The sequence below is a fragment of the Colletotrichum destructivum genome, chromosome 5, assembly GCF_034447905.1.
Source record: "Colletotrichum destructivum chromosome 5, complete sequence".
Taxonomy (NCBI): Eukaryota; Fungi; Ascomycota; class Sordariomycetes; order Glomerellales; family Glomerellaceae; genus Colletotrichum; species Colletotrichum destructivum.
Genome location: NC_085900.1, coordinates 2,003,005 through 2,022,656, shown reverse-complemented (window position 1 = coordinate 2,022,656; position 19,652 = coordinate 2,003,005). Strand labels below are relative to the sequence as shown.

The 19,652-nt window shown below is 55.6% G+C and overlaps 4 protein-coding genes across 4 annotated transcripts; 3 read left to right on the top strand and 1 right to left on the bottom strand.

The window, feature by feature from the left end:
- Positions 1-3,237: 3,237 nt before the first annotated feature.
- Positions 3,238-5,678, bottom strand: CDEST_08194 (Putative ABC1 atypical kinase-like domain, protein kinase-like domain superfamily). Its single transcript, XM_062924353.1, has one exon. It carries the CDS (start codon positions 5,540-5,542, stop codon positions 3,491-3,493), a length of 2,052 nt encoding a protein of 683 aa, XP_062780404.1. The 5' UTR covers positions 5,543-5,678; the 3' UTR covers positions 3,238-3,490.
- Positions 5,679-10,718: 5,040 nt separating this feature from the next.
- On the top strand, positions 10,719-14,454 carry CDEST_08193 (uncharacterized protein). Its single transcript, XM_062924352.1, has 3 exons — positions 10,719-11,509; positions 11,576-13,007; positions 13,064-14,454. The coding sequence occupies exons 1-3, from the start codon at positions 11,320-11,322 to the stop codon at positions 13,575-13,577; spliced, it is 2,136 nt and encodes a 711-aa protein (XP_062780403.1). The 5' UTR covers positions 10,719-11,319; the 3' UTR covers positions 13,578-14,454.
- Positions 14,455-16,172: 1,718 nt separating this feature from the next.
- Positions 16,173-16,505, top strand: CDEST_08192 (uncharacterized protein; the record flags this gene model as incomplete). Its single annotated transcript, XM_062924351.1, has 1 exon — positions 16,173-16,505. One exon carries the CDS (start codon positions 16,173-16,175, stop codon positions 16,503-16,505), a length of 333 nt encoding a protein of 110 aa, XP_062780402.1.
- Positions 16,506-17,430: 925 nt separating this feature from the next.
- Positions 17,431-19,236, top strand: CDEST_08191 (uncharacterized protein; the record flags this gene model as incomplete). Its single annotated transcript, XM_062924350.1, has 1 exon — positions 17,431-19,236. The coding sequence occupies one exon, from the start codon at positions 17,431-17,433 to the stop codon at positions 19,234-19,236; it is 1,806 nt and encodes a 601-aa protein (XP_062780401.1).
- Between the last annotated feature and the right edge of the window lie 416 nt (positions 19,237-19,652).

Below are 19,652 nucleotides of genomic sequence, written 5' to 3'. Positions count from 1 at the left end.
TGGTCCCTTTTACTCGTTGCTTCCGCGCGTCTGTCACGCGTGGCTTTCGCGCTGCTTCTCTCCCAAGAGCCCGAGATGCGCCAGCTGTGAACGTCGACTGGTCGAATTAGAGACAGTGCCGGCGTCTTGGCGCCTTTTGTGCGCGCAATACGCTCGCTGCCGGCCATGCTGCATCGTGTAATTGACGCTTGCGTACTCTGTATTCGTAGCCCGCCTTTTCCGCCTTTTTCCTTGTTTTTTTTCTCCTACAATGCACACGGCAGCAATCGCTTGGCTAGACTGGGGACTGCAGGGGCTTGTGGGCACGGATGGAAACGGCCTTGCCCTTGCGGCCTAGCCAGCTTGTCCACGCCAACCGGAAAATTGACGACGGACGTGCCACGCGACTGATGTTCCTACGCCTGGAATCGCAGAGATCTCTCGCAATGCAACACACACAACTGCCACTGGCTGGGTCGTCGAGTCTCTTCTCTTTGTGTCAGGCCTTGCATCTATCGGGAGGCTCACGGCCTCACCAACGCACTCGCCCTAGATACTCACAGCTCTCCATCATCTCTTGTTCGGGAGCTGAAGCCCCCGGACCCAAGAGATAATCTCGCTCCCCCAATCCACGGTTCCGCCCCCCTGTATTCATGAATTATGGGCCTCCGACGCCGAAATGGGCCTTGTTTCATATTAACCACGCGCTCTTTCATGCCATCTCAGCCAAAAAAGAGAAAGAAAAAAAACCCTCCCAAATTGTCCGAGATCGATCGTCGCTCCAATTTCACAATGCCTTAGCATGTGGAACAATGCCCAACCGCATTCCAGGGGCCCCAGGTCCCTTCTTTTTTTTTCTTTTCCTTTTTCATTTCCCGCACGCAGCATGCCCTTATCCTACTAGTCTAACTTCTGGCCCCCGACCTCTGGCTCGCTAACGCTACCCACCCAAAACCGTCACTTCACCTTATCCATCAAGCTGTGAGACTGAGACATGACGCCGGTGTCTCTCCTCGAGTGGCGCCGAATCCATTGCGAACCAAACCAGGCCCATTACGCATGGTTTTCTGATCCCCTGATAACCCCCAAGCTTAACTCAACTTCATGCAGTTCAAGACATGAACGAAAAGTGAGAATTGATATCCGCTTGGCCTACTGTGCAGCTCGCCGAGTCGCGCAAAGAGGATGGTTTCGTCATTGTCTATTAATCCTGGCGTCTCATTCAACAAGATCCGGGAAGATCCCGTGAGCTACAATGCTGTGGAGACCGCTTTCGGCCCTAGGGGATTCAGAGCTCGGCCGCATCCATCTCGGCCCGCTGGCTCTTTGCCTCTCCCGCTCCCATGCAGTATCGGCCCGGGCTTTCACAGCCGGGAGCCTGGATAAACTCTTCTTCTTCAGACAATGCTGCGCTTGCAGCACTAGCCAACATAGCGGACGCGGATCTCATCCCCGGTCCTCCCTGGGCCTGTAAGAACAGCTTGGAATGTAGACACCTGACGAGAGACAACTGGCCATGTCAACGTGCCTGTATCGGCTGCTTATGGCTTGGATCTGGGATGTGTTGAGCTGCGAACCTGCTGGCCAACGAGATGGCTACACACGCTCGGGATCAACACTCTGCGGGTGCCTACCAACTGGCAAGTGGCCAGGGTGGTCCGCAGCAAGGTTTCCTGGGCAGCGGATATTCATGTTTGCTCAGCCCTATACACCTGAACAGGCCTGTGATGCTTGCCCATGCGGCTCTGCTGGGTACCTTAGATAGGATTTGCTGGCATGCCGCCTGTCCCAAGCCGTATCCGCCAGTCGTCTGAGCCTTCTGCCTTGCAAATGTAACTCCCCCAGGCTCCGGCAAGAGGTGCGAAAGCATTCCACGTCATGTTCACGCATTGCAAAGAAGAGGGGAAACAGTATTCGGGCAGCCCCCTCCTCGCCCTCTCCCTGCCTCGGGGCTTCTAGGGGCGTACAGCTGCCAGGCCGCAGGGCAATAGCGCCGGGCTAGATTCAGGCTCGTTTACCTGCCTACTCCTACACTGTGCGTCGCACATATACGATTGCATGCCACGCTATTGTCTCGTGCTTCAGTATCTCTTGCCTCTTTGCCTCTCTTGTCTCGTGACGGCCCGCCCGGCTGGTTCTTCTCTCGGGTGCAGGAATCACGACCCGAAGCGTCGCATCAGTCCGTGATCTTGGCGGTCTTTGTGGTTCCGGAGAAGCCCTGGTCCGAGACTAGAAAACTAGGGCGGCGTCGTGAGGCCCACGATACATGCATTTTCCCTCTGGCACGGGAGTTATTTGGTATTAATACCGTGTGCTCCTTGACTGGCGGCTAGGGATGGGAGGCACAGCGTGTCTGCAACGTTCTCTAGAGAGCCGGGCAGCCCGTACCTCGGACCGATACTTGCCCGCCGCAGCTTAGGAATCACTGCATCCGTTTTTGGTTTCCCCATGTGAGAGGAGCTCGAAGCTTCAAGGAAGACGGGGCCCTGAATCGATTCTCCAAGGTAGGTATATGTAGTCCAAGAGAGAGGGCTCGGGACACGGGCTGTAAGACCTTGTCAGCCCTCAAGAGGGGTGGGTTGCCTCGATACCGCGTGTAAGCGCAATCTCGACGGAGGGGTAGACGACAGAGCGGTTCAGACCGCAGGTTCCTTCGTTAGGTGAAAGGATAGCCCGGCTGCTTTGCCCCCAAAGAGCGAACCAAGGGTTGTGCCCCGGTCTTTTCGGGGCACGAGGATTTGGCTCGACCTCGTTGCTGCGCTGCAGGCAGTTGCCATTCTCCTTCAGCTCCGACTTGAGAGGATTATGCCCATCGAAAACATGATCGACGGGCGAGAACCAAGAATATGGGCGCCGAAACGCCCTCTTAGGTACCAAAACGAGAGGCATAGCGGGCAAGTAGGTAAGGAATAGCGGCAGGCCGGGTCGAAAATCATGACATTCTGGCCGGGCCACCACCACCTTGGGGAGGTTGCTGGTCTGGTCAAGACACGCCGTCAAGTGTCTCGCTACAGATAGACGGTGTGAAGTCTGGCGAGCCTTCAATCTTTTCTTGCCGGCAAAGGAAGTTATCCAACTCTCAAGGCCAGGACACGACTTTGATCATGAAGGGTGTCTATCTCAGATGTGTACATCCGAGCCTCGAGTGGTGGCTGTTTTCTCGCCCGGAACACGACATATAGAAGAAACCGCAGCCACAACCGCAGCCAAAAATTCACCACGACAGGCCACATCTTCCTGGGCCGGTCTCCCGATAGCGTCGACTTCTTTGACGGGGCTCGGTACGGTCCAGCACATGATGGGGACCACAGGGCAACCAAAAAAACAACGAACGGTATCTGACAGATGAGTGGTATCTTTCCTGTATCAATAAAAAGTAAGCGTCTAGAAGACTCACACCGAGTCCCGAGCCGCAAAACGCGCATCTAAACCGCCGGCTACCGTGATTCTATAAACCTACATCCATCCGGCTGTCCTCTCCCCACGCCTCTGGATCTACGCATGGTCTAACCTACCCCTCAAAAACTTCGTGCTGCAGCTCGACGCCGAAGTCCTGTGCAATGTCCTTCATCCTCTTCTCCATCTCGTCTTCCATACCACCGCCGACGCCGAGCCACTGTTTAAGTTTAAAGAAGTAAAAGGCAATGTCCGTCAGCGCCAGCACGCCCTTGAACAGAAGATGCCGCCACGCGTTACCGGCGCGGCTCGCCCACGGCAGGTTCGGGTCCTCGAACAGGCTGCGGCTCGCCCACTCTCCCATCATCTTGACACGGTTGACAGGGCTGCCGAGGTACTGATTGTTGCCCTGGACGATGCGCATATTGCGGCCAATGAAGACGAGCTCCTTGGGCCACTTTTCCTCGTCGGCGAGCATCTCGCGGATGCCCTGCTTCATGCGCTGCTGCATCTCATAGTGCCGCTCGGCAGGCGTCTTGCCCTCGAGCTCCTTCATCAGCCCGTTGCGCGTTCGCTCGTCGCCGCCCTCGTACGGCCGCAGCAGCGTCGCGCTCGCGAAGAGGTCCGCCGCCTTGATGCCCCATTCCTCGGTAACGCGCTCGATCGTCTTGTTGTCGAACGTCATGAGGGCCTTCCAGAAGACGCCGTACTGGTGCCGGAACCGGTCCGTCATGTACACGTACAGCCCGTGGTCGATGAGCACGAGCTCGGCGCGGCCGTTGGGCAGCCGCCTGATGAAGATATTACCCGGGTGCGGGTCGCAGTGGACGACGCCCCACTTGAAGATCTGGGCGGCGAAGAGGTCGATCATGGTCGTCATGACCTCCTTGCTCGACAAGCCCAGGCCGCCGCGGCCGCGTCGGCCTTTCCAATCGGCGCGCTCCGGCTTGATCTGCTCGGCGTAAGGCCGCTCGCGGAGCTCGCGGCGGACGGTGACCATGTCCGGGGGCTGCAGGCTGGCGCCCTGGACGCCGGGGGACCCGTTGCCGTAGCCGCCCATCCAGCGTCCGTTGATGCCCTGCTTGTCCCACAGCCGGATGCCCTCGATCCACTCCGTCACCATGACGCGCCTCGTCGACAGCTCCGAGTAGACCTTGGGCACGTAGACCCTGCCGCGCAGGCTCTTCTCCGACTGGATGAGCTCGCGCATCGTCTCCGAGTTCTTGGCCTCGTTGAGAAAGTCCGTCTCGAGCTCCAGCCGCTCCGTGATGAAGGGCACGAGGCTGTACAGCGGCAGATCGAACCATTTGCTATAGATCCAGGCGACCGTCTTGAACGCCCACAGATCCCAGGTGATCTGCTTGGCGATCTCGCGCTTCTGGATCTTGATGGCCACCTCGCGGCCGTCAGGGAGGCGAGCCCAGTGCACCTGCGCGACGCTGGCACTCGCCCGGGCGCGCCGCTCCATGACGCCCTTGCCCTCCTCGCCGCGGAAGCTGACGCCGAAGACCTCCTCGACGCTCTTGCCCCCAAAGTCCTCGCGAATGACGGCCTCAACGTCGCGCCAGTCGTCCTGCGGGGCGTCGTCAAACATGCGCGAGAACATCTTCTGGAACTCGGGCGGCAGCACAGCGCTCTGCATGGCGATGGCCTGGCCGATCTTGAGATACAGCCCGCCGTTGTGTCGCAGTAGCTCGAACAAGCGCTCGGCGTTGCGGTGGTGCAGGTCCTGGACGGAGCCGCCGGTCAGTGGTTCCGGGCGGAAGTTGACTTTGTAGTCGAGGGCGACCACGAGGCCCATGCTGAAAGTGCGGAGGGTACGGCCGAGCCCGGAGGCGTAGACTTGGCGGTCGAAGAGGTAGATGGAGCCGCCAACGGCGGAGAGGACGAGGAGCCGGCGCAGCCATTTCCTCCCGCGGGGGTATGTGCGCGCCTTGCGCGGTGCGCCGAGGGAGGCGGGCGATGGGGGAACGAGGACCTGACGGTGGCTGCTGGTGCGTATGCGCGCCGTCCGCGTATACGAGAGAAGTCGCGATGTCGTCGTCGTCGTTATCGTCTTCGAATTACGGAGGGATTGACGTCCTGCTACGGCAGCGGCGGAGGCGGAGAGAAAGCATTTCTGTGCGGGTGCTCTCGCGGAGAGACCAGCTATGCTGTGACGTAACATAGCTGGCTATGGCTGCGTATGGAAGGGAAATAAGGTGGAAAGCGAACCATCACCTTGGGATTCGATTTGGAGGGAGACAAAGTTAATCAGAAGCAGAGGGAAAAAAAGGTTGCAAGCCTTAGGTCATTCAATTAGGCTCGCGCACGCCGGATGAGTTGATAGGCGCCACTGATCAATGACGATGACAGCAAGAGCCACACGCACCCACACCGCACCGTCCATGGGGGAAATTTGGCCGTCGGGCGAACTGTGGAAAACCCCGAAGAGTCCCTTCCACTTATCCCCGGCCCCCGCCCGATTTTCAATCGGTGCCGGTTGCAGGCGCCCCAGCCCACCTCGGTCGGCCCTTGGGTTGGACTACGACCCGTGATTCGGCGCGGAAGTCGTGCGAGCCACGTGGTCTCCGAGGGTTCTCGGATCCTTTCAATGCTGTGAGGCAGGATCTGGAGGCCTTTTTGTAAGATAAAAAAATTAAATTAAAAAAATTTAAAATTCAGAGAGGAATACTGCTTGCAATCTCTGGAGCTGTCCTCCCGGTCTCTACACAACTCGAGCCATGTTACCATGTTTGGCAGCCAATGCCAAGAAGCGGTCTTGATTCTCGTTTGCAACCTACGGAGCCACAGTACTATTCATCCTTTCTCAGTTGAAAACTTGCACAATGCTCGAAAGCAATGTGCCAGGAATGTAGAGAACGCGTTCCTTCCCCGTGCCATCTCACTGGGTATTCTGGGCTGTCAGATCGATACTGACAGCTTGCTTAGGTCCGAGACCGCTCGGACTTTGGCCAATTTCGGAATTTCCAGTCCTCCGATGGCATCCCAAAAAGTTCAACGCGATGATGGGTACAAGTCCAAACCCCAAATGCTAATACTGAAGGCACCTGTCAGATGCGCGATGACAGACGATGGAGGGGTTATCTAGCCATTACCAGCAAGTCAATCAGGCCCTGAAGCAGACTCACGCGTAACTGTATAACCCTGCCTGCCCATTGTCCTCAAACATGTATTGCCGACACTCTGCGCGCTCAGCTCAACAACAGGGCTCTCCCGGGGCCATGACGCTCGCTGACAGGGTCAGTCGGGCTTCCGTCTGAAGTGCTGGTTCTGAAGCATTAGGGATCGAGGGCGTCCGGTGCCTGAGATCAAGTGAAACAAAACTGAGGTCGGTGGGCCGATTTCATGGAAAAGCTTGACCGCTTGCCGTACTTACGGCTCTGCCAGTTTTTGGGGGGCGCGCGCGTTGTGTTATGACGAAGGAACAGCAAAAGAGAAGGGGAAGCAGGGACAGAAGCAGAGAAGGGTTGAGTCGACCGGTTGCTCATGCACTTATTAAGCATGACGAAGGACAGTCGACGAGTGTGACGTCTTGCTTTGAGCTCCAAAGGCCTGGCGCAAGACGAGTGCATGAACCCGTTGTCCCTGCACACGTCGATCTGACTGTTGAGAGTTTGTGAGGTCTGGGTAATGAATGGAAGCATGGTAGATACCTGCTGGTAGTCACAGGGAACTTTTGCCTCGGCGGGTTGGGCGGCTTTCACGACGGACCAGGCTACTTTGGATCTACCAGCTTGAACAACGGTCTGTATGCCACTTCCGTGCAGGCGTGTTTTTTGGTCGAGGGTCCAGAGTCAGGCTTCAGAGTTTGGTTTCGATGGACTGTCTGCCCACCTGCTGGTGCGACCATTCGACGAGGCTCGACTCGACTGCCGTGCAGGAGCCACGACGTACCCATGCAGTGAGACATGTCTCGACACTGTAAAGAAGGCAGAATCAAGTGCTGTTTACCGTGTGTGTAGTCAGCCAATTCCCTGACAACCTCACCAAGAGCCGGGGGGGGGGGCTTGGCGATGTAATCTGTATTAGATCTTTCCGTGGCTCTTGGCCTCTCGTCACTGACTTTACTTGGCGCTGTTTGGTCAAGTCTCACACGGCGAAGCCAGAGTAATCGGGCATCATACCATGGACAAAAAGTGCAGAAATGTAGGGCTGTCGTCCATCGTCGGAACGGCAGTCGCAATTGGCTCTTTTTATGTGAGTCGACCTGGGACAACCCCCCGATCCTCGGTTGCGGAACGTCTTGAACGCCAAGGTGGCCTCACTTGTGACGGTCCCGGGCTACGTTCTGGAATGACCGGAGGGACTCAGAACAGAGAGCCGTTGGCTGGCCTGCCTTTTATCACCTCGAGCACGTTGCGGTGTATCACTGTGACCACGCTTCTTATTCGAAAGATGGTGAATAGCATGGATTGTTACGTCCCGCATCAACCGGAGCCGCTCGTCGAATGGACTGGGGGAAGGGGGTCGGAAGGGTTGGCATGGAAGCTTACAAGAGACGCAGGGGGGACAACCTTGATGTTTGCGTCAAAATCTGAGACGGCGAAGGGCGCCCGTGTCGCAAAGTCGCCTGTCCAGTCTGTAGTCAGCAAATCTAGATGTGAGCCTTTGCCTCAGACCCGTGGTCGTCTGAACAAGGCCTACAGCCACAATGACGGGTACCGCGAGCTTGCCATCGATTGGTCTTCGAAGGACGGGAGAGGCTTTGGATTTCGCTTCTGCCACCTTGTAGGCGAACCAATTCCCACCCTAGTTCTCCGACAAGTTTCGGTCCTCTGACGTGCGCCTAAGGGCCGTGGCTCGTCCGGCCTACGGACTGAGGGCTCAGCTTGGACCGGCAAATGTCCTGAAATAGCTCACGGTAGCGGTTATAGCGTCCGAGACACGCCTGGGTTTTCGAAGACGATAACGGGCAAGTGAAGGATATTGGGGAACCACACAATTGCAATCTGAGGTGTGGCGTTCCATGTTTCTTTCATTCAGTCTCTGTTCTCAGTTCTGCTGATCGCCAATTCAACGTTTACTGCAATTAGCCAAAACCTGGAACATCGGGATAAACAACAAATGAATGGCTGATCGAAATCCTGGTGTACACTAGGTAATGATGATTGGCGTTTGCAAGCAACCACTCGCGGCGAGTCGGCGTGGAGAAGCGTGTTGGGCGCCTGTATCTGCAACGCAGTTGATCCACGGTTCTCTAGTCGCAACAATGGTTGCATGCAAATTGCAGTGTAGGGATACGGCCGACAACGGCGTTGTGTGAACCCCTGGAACCCGGAACCCAGCAAAGTTTCCACATCTCCAGTACAGAAAGTGGGCAGTCAATTCACGATATTATGCCTTTGCGTTTGTTGGTCGGCCGGGCTATCTAGAATTACTCGCGAGTTTTCTCTCACGATGAGATAGATAGATACTTTACCTACCTATCTACGTGCAGGGTGTTGCGTTGATAGTCGGCTGGTAGGATCCAATGGTGATTGGTGGACTGTGCCAGCCTACTGGCGAGGGAGGGGATTGCAGAGGAAGATAAGGAGGATGGATGGGGCTTTGTCGGCGCGGTACATTCCTCCGCCATTCCAATCCTCTTCTTGCTAAGCTTTGTTGGACCCGGCCAACGGGTTCGTGAGTGTTGTATCAACGACCTGCTGAATCGGGTAGAGGTCGTTTTGTACGTGCCGTGAGGGCCCAGTCGGTATCCGGATTCCCTGAGCTCAAGCCCCAGCCAGCGCCGTACAGAAGGAATGTCGAGTGTTAAGCGACAAACAGGACCCGCCGTGAAAGCACGCGATGGCGTGCATTCGATTCTAGTTGGGCCAGACTAAAAGTCGAATGGATGGGACCTAACTAGGCGGGGATGAATCGAGTCTCCTCCCCCCCTCTTCTTACATACTCTCATCTGTTGGGGTGATATCGGCCGTAATCTGGGAAATTAAAGACGGCATGGTCGACATTGGCCCCTTTGTTGTTGTGATTGTCGGTTTTCAGTGTTGCTGCTGGAGGGAGCCTGACTGCACCGGACTCTGCTAAAGTAGAGCAGACCAATAACTGTTTTGAATGTTTTCGTCCCGTCTACATCAGCATGCTTGCAGAGATATTAATACTTAGCGTTCCCATAGGTGGTTGGTGTGCTGGATGACGGCAGGTTGTGTAGGATTTGAGTTCGCGACTTGCCGTCGTAGGTGGCCAGTGCGGAAAGTGAAAGAGTGAAGACTCCGAAAAGAGACGCCGTTGGAAACCAATGTACAGGTACATATCCATGGTGGCATTCGGCGTATCGTCCATGGTGACGGAAACGACTTCCCCAAGAACAAGGGCATTGTACTGGCTGGATGAGCACGGAGGAAGATATCCTTTTGGGAGTGCCACGCGGCCGAGGAATCCCAGCTGGTGCGGGAAATAGGGTCATGTTGGGAGGAACAAAGAATACCTCGTCTCGACACTAAGACCGGTACGTAACTCAGGTACCTGCCGTTTGAGATGACATACCAGCAGCAGGTGGAATGGCAGCCCTCGATATTGGGACATTGGGACAGTGACACTTGTGCAGCACGTCGGCGGCAGGGACAAAACTGGAACTAGATTTCAACCAACTAGACGAGTTGGCGGGCATGACATACGCTGCTGCAGAGAGAGAGAGCTCGGGCAGTCGCCATTCCAGGCACATTTGGTTGTGTCTCCTCCCCAAGACCTGGCCCATCGCTCTCGGTCTCTGCCAATCCGTGTTGCTTCGTGCCTGCAACCTCCTACCTGCCAGGTGCTGGTGGGCTGTGCACCTAGATATACGCTAGACAGAGTGTACGTACTTTTTCCCTTACACCCACTGCACCAGGGCGTCTCGAATCTTACCCCAGGGTATCCGTAAGTGAATACCTAGGTAGAAGCGGTAGTCACCCAAGTGCCTGACTTGAACGGCATCTCGCTCTCAAGGCACAGCACAATTGATTCCAAACCAAGGCTTCTTTTCCAGTCACAACTCATCTTATTCACTCATTCACGCACGCAGCAACTTGCTCAGGTGAGAATTCCAAGCCGCGAAGGCAGAGCGACGCAGTGCTAATTTAAGCTGGCTGGCTGGATGCAGTGCAGTACTTGCTGATCGCAGCACAGCGCTCCCCCCAGCCACAGCCAGCTACGCAACGCTTCCCGCTTCCCGTGGGCCGCCATGCTCGTTTTCCAGCCTTTCTCGACTCACACCACCGTTCCCAGACTTGCCCACACCCTACTGCCCCCCGCTCCCCTGCTCTGTGGTCCCAAAACTGCCCATTTTCGCTGCATCCACGGTCTCGACCCACTTTTCTTCATCCCTCCCTCCACACATGGGAGTCGCCCACTCTCGCCCACCCACATCGTCTTACTCCCCAGATCGTGCGTACCTTTGTCTCCTTCTCCCTCTTCCTTTCTCCAGGTCGAACCACGGGGGAACTCGATCCCGTTTGCCTCGCACAACTTCAACCTCAACCTCAAGTTTCGACCCTCAACGTTGGATGCACCCTGCATTTAGGATACCGCTGAAACTCTCACGACTCCCATTACTTTGCCCCAATCGATTTGATTTACAGCCTCGACCGAATCACCAGCTACTTGCGACATTGTTTCAGGTACACGACGAACAACTGCTAGGACATCGATTCAACCAGACTCGAACGCAAAGAAGCAGGATTGGAAAGAGAATCAGACTTGGGAACCACATCGCACCGATCGACACCATTCGGCAACCCTCATTCATGTCGCTATTTTCGACGACCTTGATTTCTTCCACCGCCGCCGAACAGACAATGCCGTGCAACGTTTCCATCTTACAGTAGCCAACTCCGATCCTTCTCGCGACGATATCCGATCACCTCGGGCGCAACTCACACCCCCTCTTCGCCGCGTCTTGACGACGCCGGCATTCCGTAAATCTCTTTGGAAGCAGGTTTCTTTCGACGACAAGCCGCCATCATGCTGCGACCGGCGACCCCCATGTCGTTGCTGCTCTTCGCGGCCTTCGCCCTGCTATTGCTTTCTACCTTGTCGACACCCGTCATTAAGCAAATACCACTCGGCAGCTTCAAGGGTGCCAGCTTTGGAGTCTTTGGCGTTTGTAAGGCGGATGGCACTTGCGAAGGCCCTGAGATTGGCTATGACACTAGTAAGTCGGCTGCCGTCGTGTTCTGTTGAGAGTGTTGTAGATGACCGCCACTGACACCTTCTTCAGCCAAAGTGTTTGCAGCTGCAGACAACAAGGGTGCCTTTGACCTACCGGACTCGGCTCGAAACACTCTCTCCGCCATTCTGATCGTGCACCCGATCGCCGCTCTTACGACGCTCATCATGCTTATCATGGCTGCCGTTGCCCATCTTCACTCACCCTCGCATTCGGCTCGCTACCTCCTCGCTGTCTTCATCTTCTCCTTCATCGACTTTCTCATCTGTCTCTTGGCCTTCCTGGTCGATGTACTCTTGTTCGTCCCTCATATGGCCTGGGGCTCATACATCGTCCTCGCCGCCACGATTCTCGTTGGAATGAGTGGACTCGTGGCCTGCGCTATGCGTCGTATGCTGGTCAGCAGAAAGGCCAGGAAGAAGAGGATCGCCGAAAATGCCGAGATGAGCGGAGAAAACTACTACAACCGTGAGGCTCAAGTCAAGACTACCGGATCCATCGGCTCACAGCCGACCATGCCCGTTGTAAGCGGTGGAAACGGCGTCGATAAGCTGCCTACGTTTGCCTCATTCGAATCCCAGAAGAAGGACGACCAGATCAGCGATGAGCATATCCCCTTGACAGCCAGAAGCCCCACCAATGGCTCCCAAGGCATCGTGGCTGCAACAGATGTACCCCCCTCACGGTCTGGATCCGTTCCGCCGAACAGAGATCCGTATGGAAACCCAATGCCGCCACAAGATGGGTTCGGTCCCAGGAGAGGGCCCTCTCAAGAGCGCATGAGAGGTAGAGGCGGCATGCCCGCCGGTGGATTTAGAGGACGCGGCGGCGGTGGTTATGGCAGGGGTGGGTACAACAATTACGGCCCACCACCTCCGGGGAGAGGCGGCTACGGCCCTCCGGGACGAGGAGGAGGCTACGGTGGGCCCCCTCCTGGTGGCAGAGGCGGATATGGGCCGCCCCCTCGCGGTGGGTTTGGACCGAATGGCATGCGAGGCGGACGGCCGCCTCCGCCTGGCTACCAACCTGGGCCTGGCGGCCCAGGACCATATGACCGCAGACCAAGCCCAGGCAACGGCTACGGTGGTCCCCCTCCTCCCGTTGGACCGTACGGGCAACGCTCCATGGACATGGCCCCTGGGTACAACAGTGCAAACAACAGCACCAACCCCTCTCTCCCATCCATCCCGCAGCAGCAAGGCTATGAGGCCTACAATCCGGAGCGTGGGAGCTTGCCGCGAGCCGAATCACCTCCGCCTCTCCCTGGTAATACACCGCCGCCAATGGTTGGTCAAGCGGTTGAGATGGATGCGGCAACGGGAAGTCCCGCCCTCCCGCCTCAAGGGTTCGGCCAGTTCCGGGACAGTGATGCCGATATCGCTGGCATGGTTGGGCTTCAGCAGCAGCAAAACGGTGGAAACAGGTCTCAACCCTTGAGACATGACACGTACATGAGCGAGGGAAGCAGGTACAGCTCGGACGAGTGAGTTCACTGTATTCCTGCGTACATCTATCTATATGCTAATGCGAGATTCCTAGGGCATACGTACCGCCTCGTCAGGCCTGGAACAACCAAGGCTCATCACGCACGGCGTCTCCGCTGCAACATAGTGAGCTACCCACCCGAAGCTCGCCTGCGCCGGCGGCCAGCGACTACTACGAGGATGTCGATCCGCGCTTCGCGGACGTGCCAGCACCGGCTCCAGCTCCCAGAGCAGGCCCCCCGCCTGCCCTTCAGGTACCTCTACCCGCGCCCAATATGTATGATGACGCTCATGCGGATGCCGGTGCACGTAGCCCTGGCGCCGAGTCTGATCGATCCAATTTCACCTCGATATCTCAGAGAGGGATAAACCCAAGGTGGAACCCCGCCCCTCCGATGCCTGGATCTGGTCAGCAGATGCCGCCGCGTCGGCCGGTTCAACAGCAACGGCAAGACGTTCTGTTGAACAATAACCCCGACTTCGAGCTGCCCGGCAGTCGCCTTGGACCCCCATCTCGCACGGGGGGCAACGGTATGATACCCGGCAGTGCGTACCCGCCAGGCTTTTAATCACTACAACTTTATCCCTTTTTCGCTCGACCATAATTGGTTCATTCTCGTCGGGTCTACTCGCCACGTCGTATATATATACCTGTCAAGGGATGCCTGGCATTTCCATTCTCGACCCTCCTTCAACACTACGAGTCGCAATTACGAGTCTCAGCATGGGCTCATGACGTTTACACTCATGTCCTTCAGCCGATACCCCAAGCAACATTCAGTTCTCATCCGCCCAGTACATACACCGGACTCGTGTTTTCTTTCTAAAACGGGCATTTCTCTTCTAACATGAGCTTCTTTGTTTTTGAAGCAGTTGATACAGCGGACTTCTATTCTTGGGTATCCCAAAATCTCCTTCCAAGTGGTTGACTTCGAAACTTGGTCCTTTCTTCACAAGGTAGTCAGGGATTGGTTGTGTAGGCGGGTTCTCCCGACATCATTGTCTACGAGGGCAGCCAAATTTCCCGGCCTACTTTGTTTCAAGCTAATCGATCCCCACACGACGCATGCGGGGGATATGATAGAATATTGTAGAGGCATGTGCAGGCCATTTGGTCACAATTGCCTCTGGCCTTTTTCTTTTGATGAGCGGTTACCTGGCTTGTAGGGGAGGAATAGGATTACAGCATATGGTTTCAAGATCGTTGGCCGGACTCTTGAATCGGCTTTCGAGTTTTTCGCATGTGATGAGGAAAGCATGGATGGACCCTCCGGTGCAAGAAGAGGAACGATGGGCATCGTTGTGACAGCTAACACATGTACACCGCATTTCGTCTGCTCGGGTGCGTGTGATGGTAGAGCAACATAGGTGGTAGCTGAACAATAAGACGGATTGCCCTGATCATCCAAACCATAACACTTGCATCGCGCCTGGCTTATGCTTACAACTTTTAAACTGTGCTGCGCTTTTGCCAATATGGTGTTAGATGTGAACGTTCCTTACGCCTCGTGCCTTTTGTGCCACGAATCGCGGTTGACTTGCAGCCACCTCATCAATCATGTCCTGCCGCGGCGCGGGCCATCTGTTTGGAGCCGCCCCGCAGCAGACGTAGTATGACTGTTCTGTTGCAGTAGTCAGCCAATGAGTTGCAAAGGGACGAGAGAGGGAGAGGGATACTATTGGCAAGCTGTTTCTTTGCTGGTCGGGCCGGCGAGGCAATCACGGACCGACTCACTTAGCGTCCGGGTGTTCGCGTCACCCCCCCCTCCCCCCGAGATCTTCATATCAGTCCATCTTACGGAAAGCAGCTGAGTTAGAGTTTAAGAGACTACAAGCGCTCTGGCGGGGGTGAGCTCTTTCGAGAATGACGCCTGAGTGGCTAAACCGGGGTTCACGCGTGTGAGAGAACGCCTGGGGTACTAGTCTCGATGGATGACATCCGCGGACTTCCCCTCTCTCTGCTTGTGGTCTTTCGTCTCTGGTCGTTGATTAACGAATAAAGGACTTGGGCTGCTGCTGTCTGATTGCGAACATCATTTTCTTCAATAGACTGTGATCCGTAGCTTTGAGACCTTCGGGGCACAGTCAGCTGGCTTTCCCGATTCGATCTTTTGACAGGATGTCTACGTTCGAAACCGCTCTCAGCCCAAGACTACCGGAGGCAGGTAGGTACGTTGATCGCGTAACTCAGAGGTTCTGGCACAAAGCAGAACCAGCGGTTTGCCTTGATGGCCTTAGTCCGTGTAACACAAGAGCTGCGAGGGGGGATGAACATGTCAATCCAGCCCGGAGGCAGGAGTCCCCTTATCCACACGGTTATCAAGGTCTGGAGCTAAACCCCTTGGGATGACGAGGCTCGTGTCACCCTAAAGATAGAACCTTGAAGAGCCACCAACCTTAATCCCTTGACCATGGCGAACACTTTCTGAGGACGAGAGGTTGAGATAATGTTTGGCGTGTGAGGTGGGGTAAACAAACGGGTGTAGGGTTCTGTTATTGTCAGGTAAACATGGTTGGTAGCGCGGTTTAGTCTGTTGGTCGGTGGGCGTGGCACCTGTTTGAGACGAACGGCATGCGGTGCTGGATATTCGAGATCCGATCGTGTTTGACATGGGAGCTGGAAGTGTTCCCTTATTGGACTAGAACACGAGGAGAAGAGAACAGGGGGCGTTCGGGGACGATGTAAGCAGGGCTTGGGAACCTTTGATCGTTGGCATGGGCGGCGATTGTGGCTGCTGCAGAGGACGTTTCGGTCAACGGAGCGTTTTGGGTTCAAGTTCTTGTAGGCTTGTAAGGCGCGGCAAGATCTGTGTCGTTGGCGATAGGGAGCGGTTGGCGGTGGTGCTATCGGATCTCTTTTTCACTCACGGAAATAGGTAAGGTGAGGAATTGCATGTATTTGTGGTGATTGACGTGTTCTGGTGGATGTATTGGCGAACCAGACAAGACGGGCCGGATGGCCAAAGAGGTTGTCAGGATATGGTTTAGGACCGTTTGGTTATAAGAGAGAGGACCCTTCTTTGGTTGTCGTGAACGGAGAAGGGAGAGTGTTGGTTATCAGGTCCGTCTTCGCTGTGCCCTTATGTATCATCCACTTCATCCATCAACAGTAGTCTTGTGATCGAGTCACCGTCATCTATTAGTCGTCGTCCTAGTCCTCCAAGATGTACGCCACGGGTACTACACGAGACCCTTCGAGTCTGTTCAAGCGGCTCAATCTCCAGATGCAAGAACACTACGTCGTCTGCTTCACCTGTACCCCTTGTGACGAAGCCGAGAATACTCCCACAACAGCCGGGACGACGAGCATACAGTGGTGCCGGTATTATCTGTGGGTGTTCAACTCTCCGCCGCTGACCCTCCCCATGCTCGAAGGAGACATCGACGTCGTCAAAGCTGGCATTTACTCCAAAACGTGCAGCATCAGGGGCTTCTCGAAGGGTGTCCACGCAGCGTGCTTGGAGAGGGCTGTGGAGATTCTCCGAGCCCGTCTTTGAGATTCATTTCGATAGTACGTCTGTTGCATTTTCCCCGCCTGCCTGGTCTGATTTCGGCCAGGAAGCGTGGTCTTTTCGGTCCCTTTTTCTTGGGAAAAGTCTCTCACGCCAACAAAGGCAGTAATTTCTCCATCGGTCTGACGATCTTGAGTTTGTATTTTTCAGTCGCCAAATAAACCATTTGACAAATTACGTAGAGGGGAGGGAAGAAGTTATGTTTTGATTTTGGTTCGGTTATTCACCTCTGCTTCATGTCTCAGCGGACCATCCACCTGCACACTGTCGAGCAAGATAGGTAACAGGAAGGTAGAGCCTGGAGCCGCCTTTGCTGGCGAGGGCACCTGGAAGCACCTGTCTGTCCGCCTTCCGTCGCTTCACTTTGCCTCGTCTACTAGGCTGCCCGCCTCATCCCTCCTGGATTATGCCTTCCTGTCTTGGAGACAACCCACGAGCGCACCTTCCATCTTGCCTCCAGCCTGCGGTCCTACCCTTCCTCCGTCAGCATTTCTGCCTTCCACATGCGCCGACCCATCCTCTTGACTCTTCTTCATCCCCGTCTTCTCCCCCTCTTCACACACTCTCCATTCCTTGAACCATCACATCCTCCACTCCCCGATTCGCAATTTCTGTCAACAGACACTTTGTTCTTGTCCCATCCTCATATCCATCTCGACTTCCAGGCGAGATGACCTGAAGCTGTCCAAAGCACCCGGCATCATCTTTTTCCAGGACACCACTTTCCGCCAACTCAACATCAGTCGTTCCTTCATTCACCACAGCACGCCTTTGGATGCTCTTGGTCCAATCCATATCTCTGACTGGACCAACAGAACAGCTCGTCTTTGGCCAACCACGTATCAGTATCAGGGGATCCCGATTTTCTGTTGGATGCTTCCAAGTGTTGCGGATGCCTCCGACCTTCAACATGGACCATCTATCTTCTTCCTCATCGTCGACGGGCACGACCACCTATACCCAGCAATCTGTCAGCACCTTCCATCAGGATGTTCCTAAGCAAACCTACACAACGGCTGGTACCATCTACAACCCCAGCAACTCTCAGCCGCTCCAGCCTCCCGTTCGTCGCGGCCGCACCCTCAAGTGGCCGCCCGTCGGCGCTGCCGCCTCGGAGCTGTCCCTCTTTCCCAAGTCAGTTCTCGCAAGCTTGCCTCTGAAGTCACACAATACCGTCACTACACCTCCCAGCCCGCTTCCCCATACGATCCCCAAGTACTCGCCTCTTCAGCAAAACTACGATCGTGCTGTCAGCCCCGTCACCGACCACAGCCGCGAGTCGCTGTATGACTCTGACCTTTCAAGCCTTCCATCCTCTCGCGTGCCGTCATTCACCATGCATGGCGATCAAGCCTCGCCGGTGAGTGGTGCAATGCCCATGTCTACCGTAGACAGGCTTGTCGATGCCGAGTCGAGCGACATTGAAGATGACGAGGGCCCCGGCGATAATCCTCTCAAGAACTTCACTGTCAAGGGTCTTCAGAACTTGGCATCATACCCCAACCCGAACCAGAAAAGGGCCCAGAAGACGCTTCTTCGTGCTCGACCGGGTGCCACTCCCGCTCCCTCTACCGGCAACATCAGTCGCACGACAACCCCGTTCTACGGAGCCCATTCCTTCGAGGCATCCGACATGGGAGCCGATGGCTCGTGTTCCCCTGGTCTCTTCCGCTTGGCCAAGACCGATCCGAACACCATTCTCAAAATGCAGGCTGAGCAGAAAATGATTCGAGACCTCAATCTGTCCTGGCGAGACAGCGGCGTGACGCCGCCCCCGGGCCTCCTCGCTGCTCACAACGTTCAGAGAACCAACACGCATACGACCTACAAGTCCACTCTCGCAACTGGTCCGGGTGCCCCTCGCCCCCTAACTGCTGGCCCTCCTGGTCAGCGCCAGTATCGAACATCAACCTTCGACTTCGCCATGAAGGCGCTCAACGGCGGCCCGAAAACGGACACGTTCTACGATGAATCTGTGAAAGGTGACTCTCGCCCTGTTTCACACTGCATGCACAATACCACATCGCTTGACGCGCTGAGACTCGCCGGCTCCGAAACGCCTGATCATCTCATGGCCGGACTGCCTTCGCTTCTGTGCAACTCGACCCCCGATGCGGACCATTTCTATCAGGACCCCATCCATACCGGAAAGATTTCTGATGTGAACATGAAGAAGGGCTTCCAGCACATCAATATCAGTCCGGTCCACTACGCCAAGATTAACAAGAGCAAGTCTCGCCAGCCAGAAACCAACATTCCTATTATCTTCGGCGAGAAATGGGTAGCAGATTACCCCAAGACTGGTCGCAGCAGGTTGGCGAAGGGAACGTGGACGATCGCGGAGGACGAGCTCCGCCGACGCAACGAGAGAATCTACCAGTTGTTCTATGCGGGTACAGGCGAGCTTGGAAAGTCGTTGGATTCTGTGGTCAAGGATGCGGAACTCAATACTTTCAAGCGCCAAGTCGGTGTCATCGGAGACCGACGGCCCAAGACCAAGCCAGAGAAGGCTGATCATCGGCCAATTTCGATTCAACAGGTCAACGACATGACGAACAAGGAGGCGGCGGAGCCTTTGGTCGCCCTGGGCGTCTCTTCCCTCTTGAATCATATCGAGGCAAAGTACGACAACCAGCGCTTTAATCAATGGAGGGATCCCGATGCATGCAAGGTTGATGATTCTGTGGAGGGACGCAAGTCAGTCTTTGGACGTTGAAGATCTGGGACCGTGGATTGGGATGAGGTTGCAATCACATTGGCTTCGTTAGCGTTGTTGCTTGGATGAGGACCTTGTTTGGCCCTCTGTGTGGGGATTACCTAGAGGGCAGTCTTGAGATTGGGGTGGATATTGAAGCAGGAAGCAGCCGCCTAAGTACAGGTTAGAGGGGGCGTGAAGAAGCAAGTTGTTAGAGTGAGTTTTATAGATTCAGGCCGCATCCCGGGGCTGAGATCCGGCCATCAGTCTTTTTCACTTCGTTACTCTCAGATAGACACCCAAAAGTTTAGGTATCTTCAAATGTGTTCTTGTCATGCGCGTTTTACAGATGACAGTGTTTGTGAGTAGCTAGGGAGGCATGATGTCGACGTCGGTGTTCGTTGCAAACAAGAAACCACGACTCATTGCAGTCGGCC

Excerpts from the sequence above, each read along its gene's own strand:
- CDEST_08194 (XM_062924353.1), bottom strand. The coding sequence starts at position 5,542 with ATGTTACGTCACAGCATAGCTGGTCTCTCCGCGAGAGCACCCGCACAG.
- CDEST_08193 (XM_062924352.1), top strand. The coding sequence starts at position 11,320 with ATGCTGCGACCGGCGACCCCCATGTCGTTGCTGCTCTTCGCGGCCTTC. Across the intron at positions 11,510-11,575 it reads TGAGATTGGCTATGACACTA|CCAAAGTGTTTGCAGCTGCA; the intron begins GTAAGTCGGCTG and ends CACCTTCTTCAG. Across the intron at positions 13,008-13,063 it reads AGCAGGTACAGCTCGGACGA|GGCATACGTACCGCCTCGTC; the intron begins GTGAGTTCACTG and ends CGAGATTCCTAG.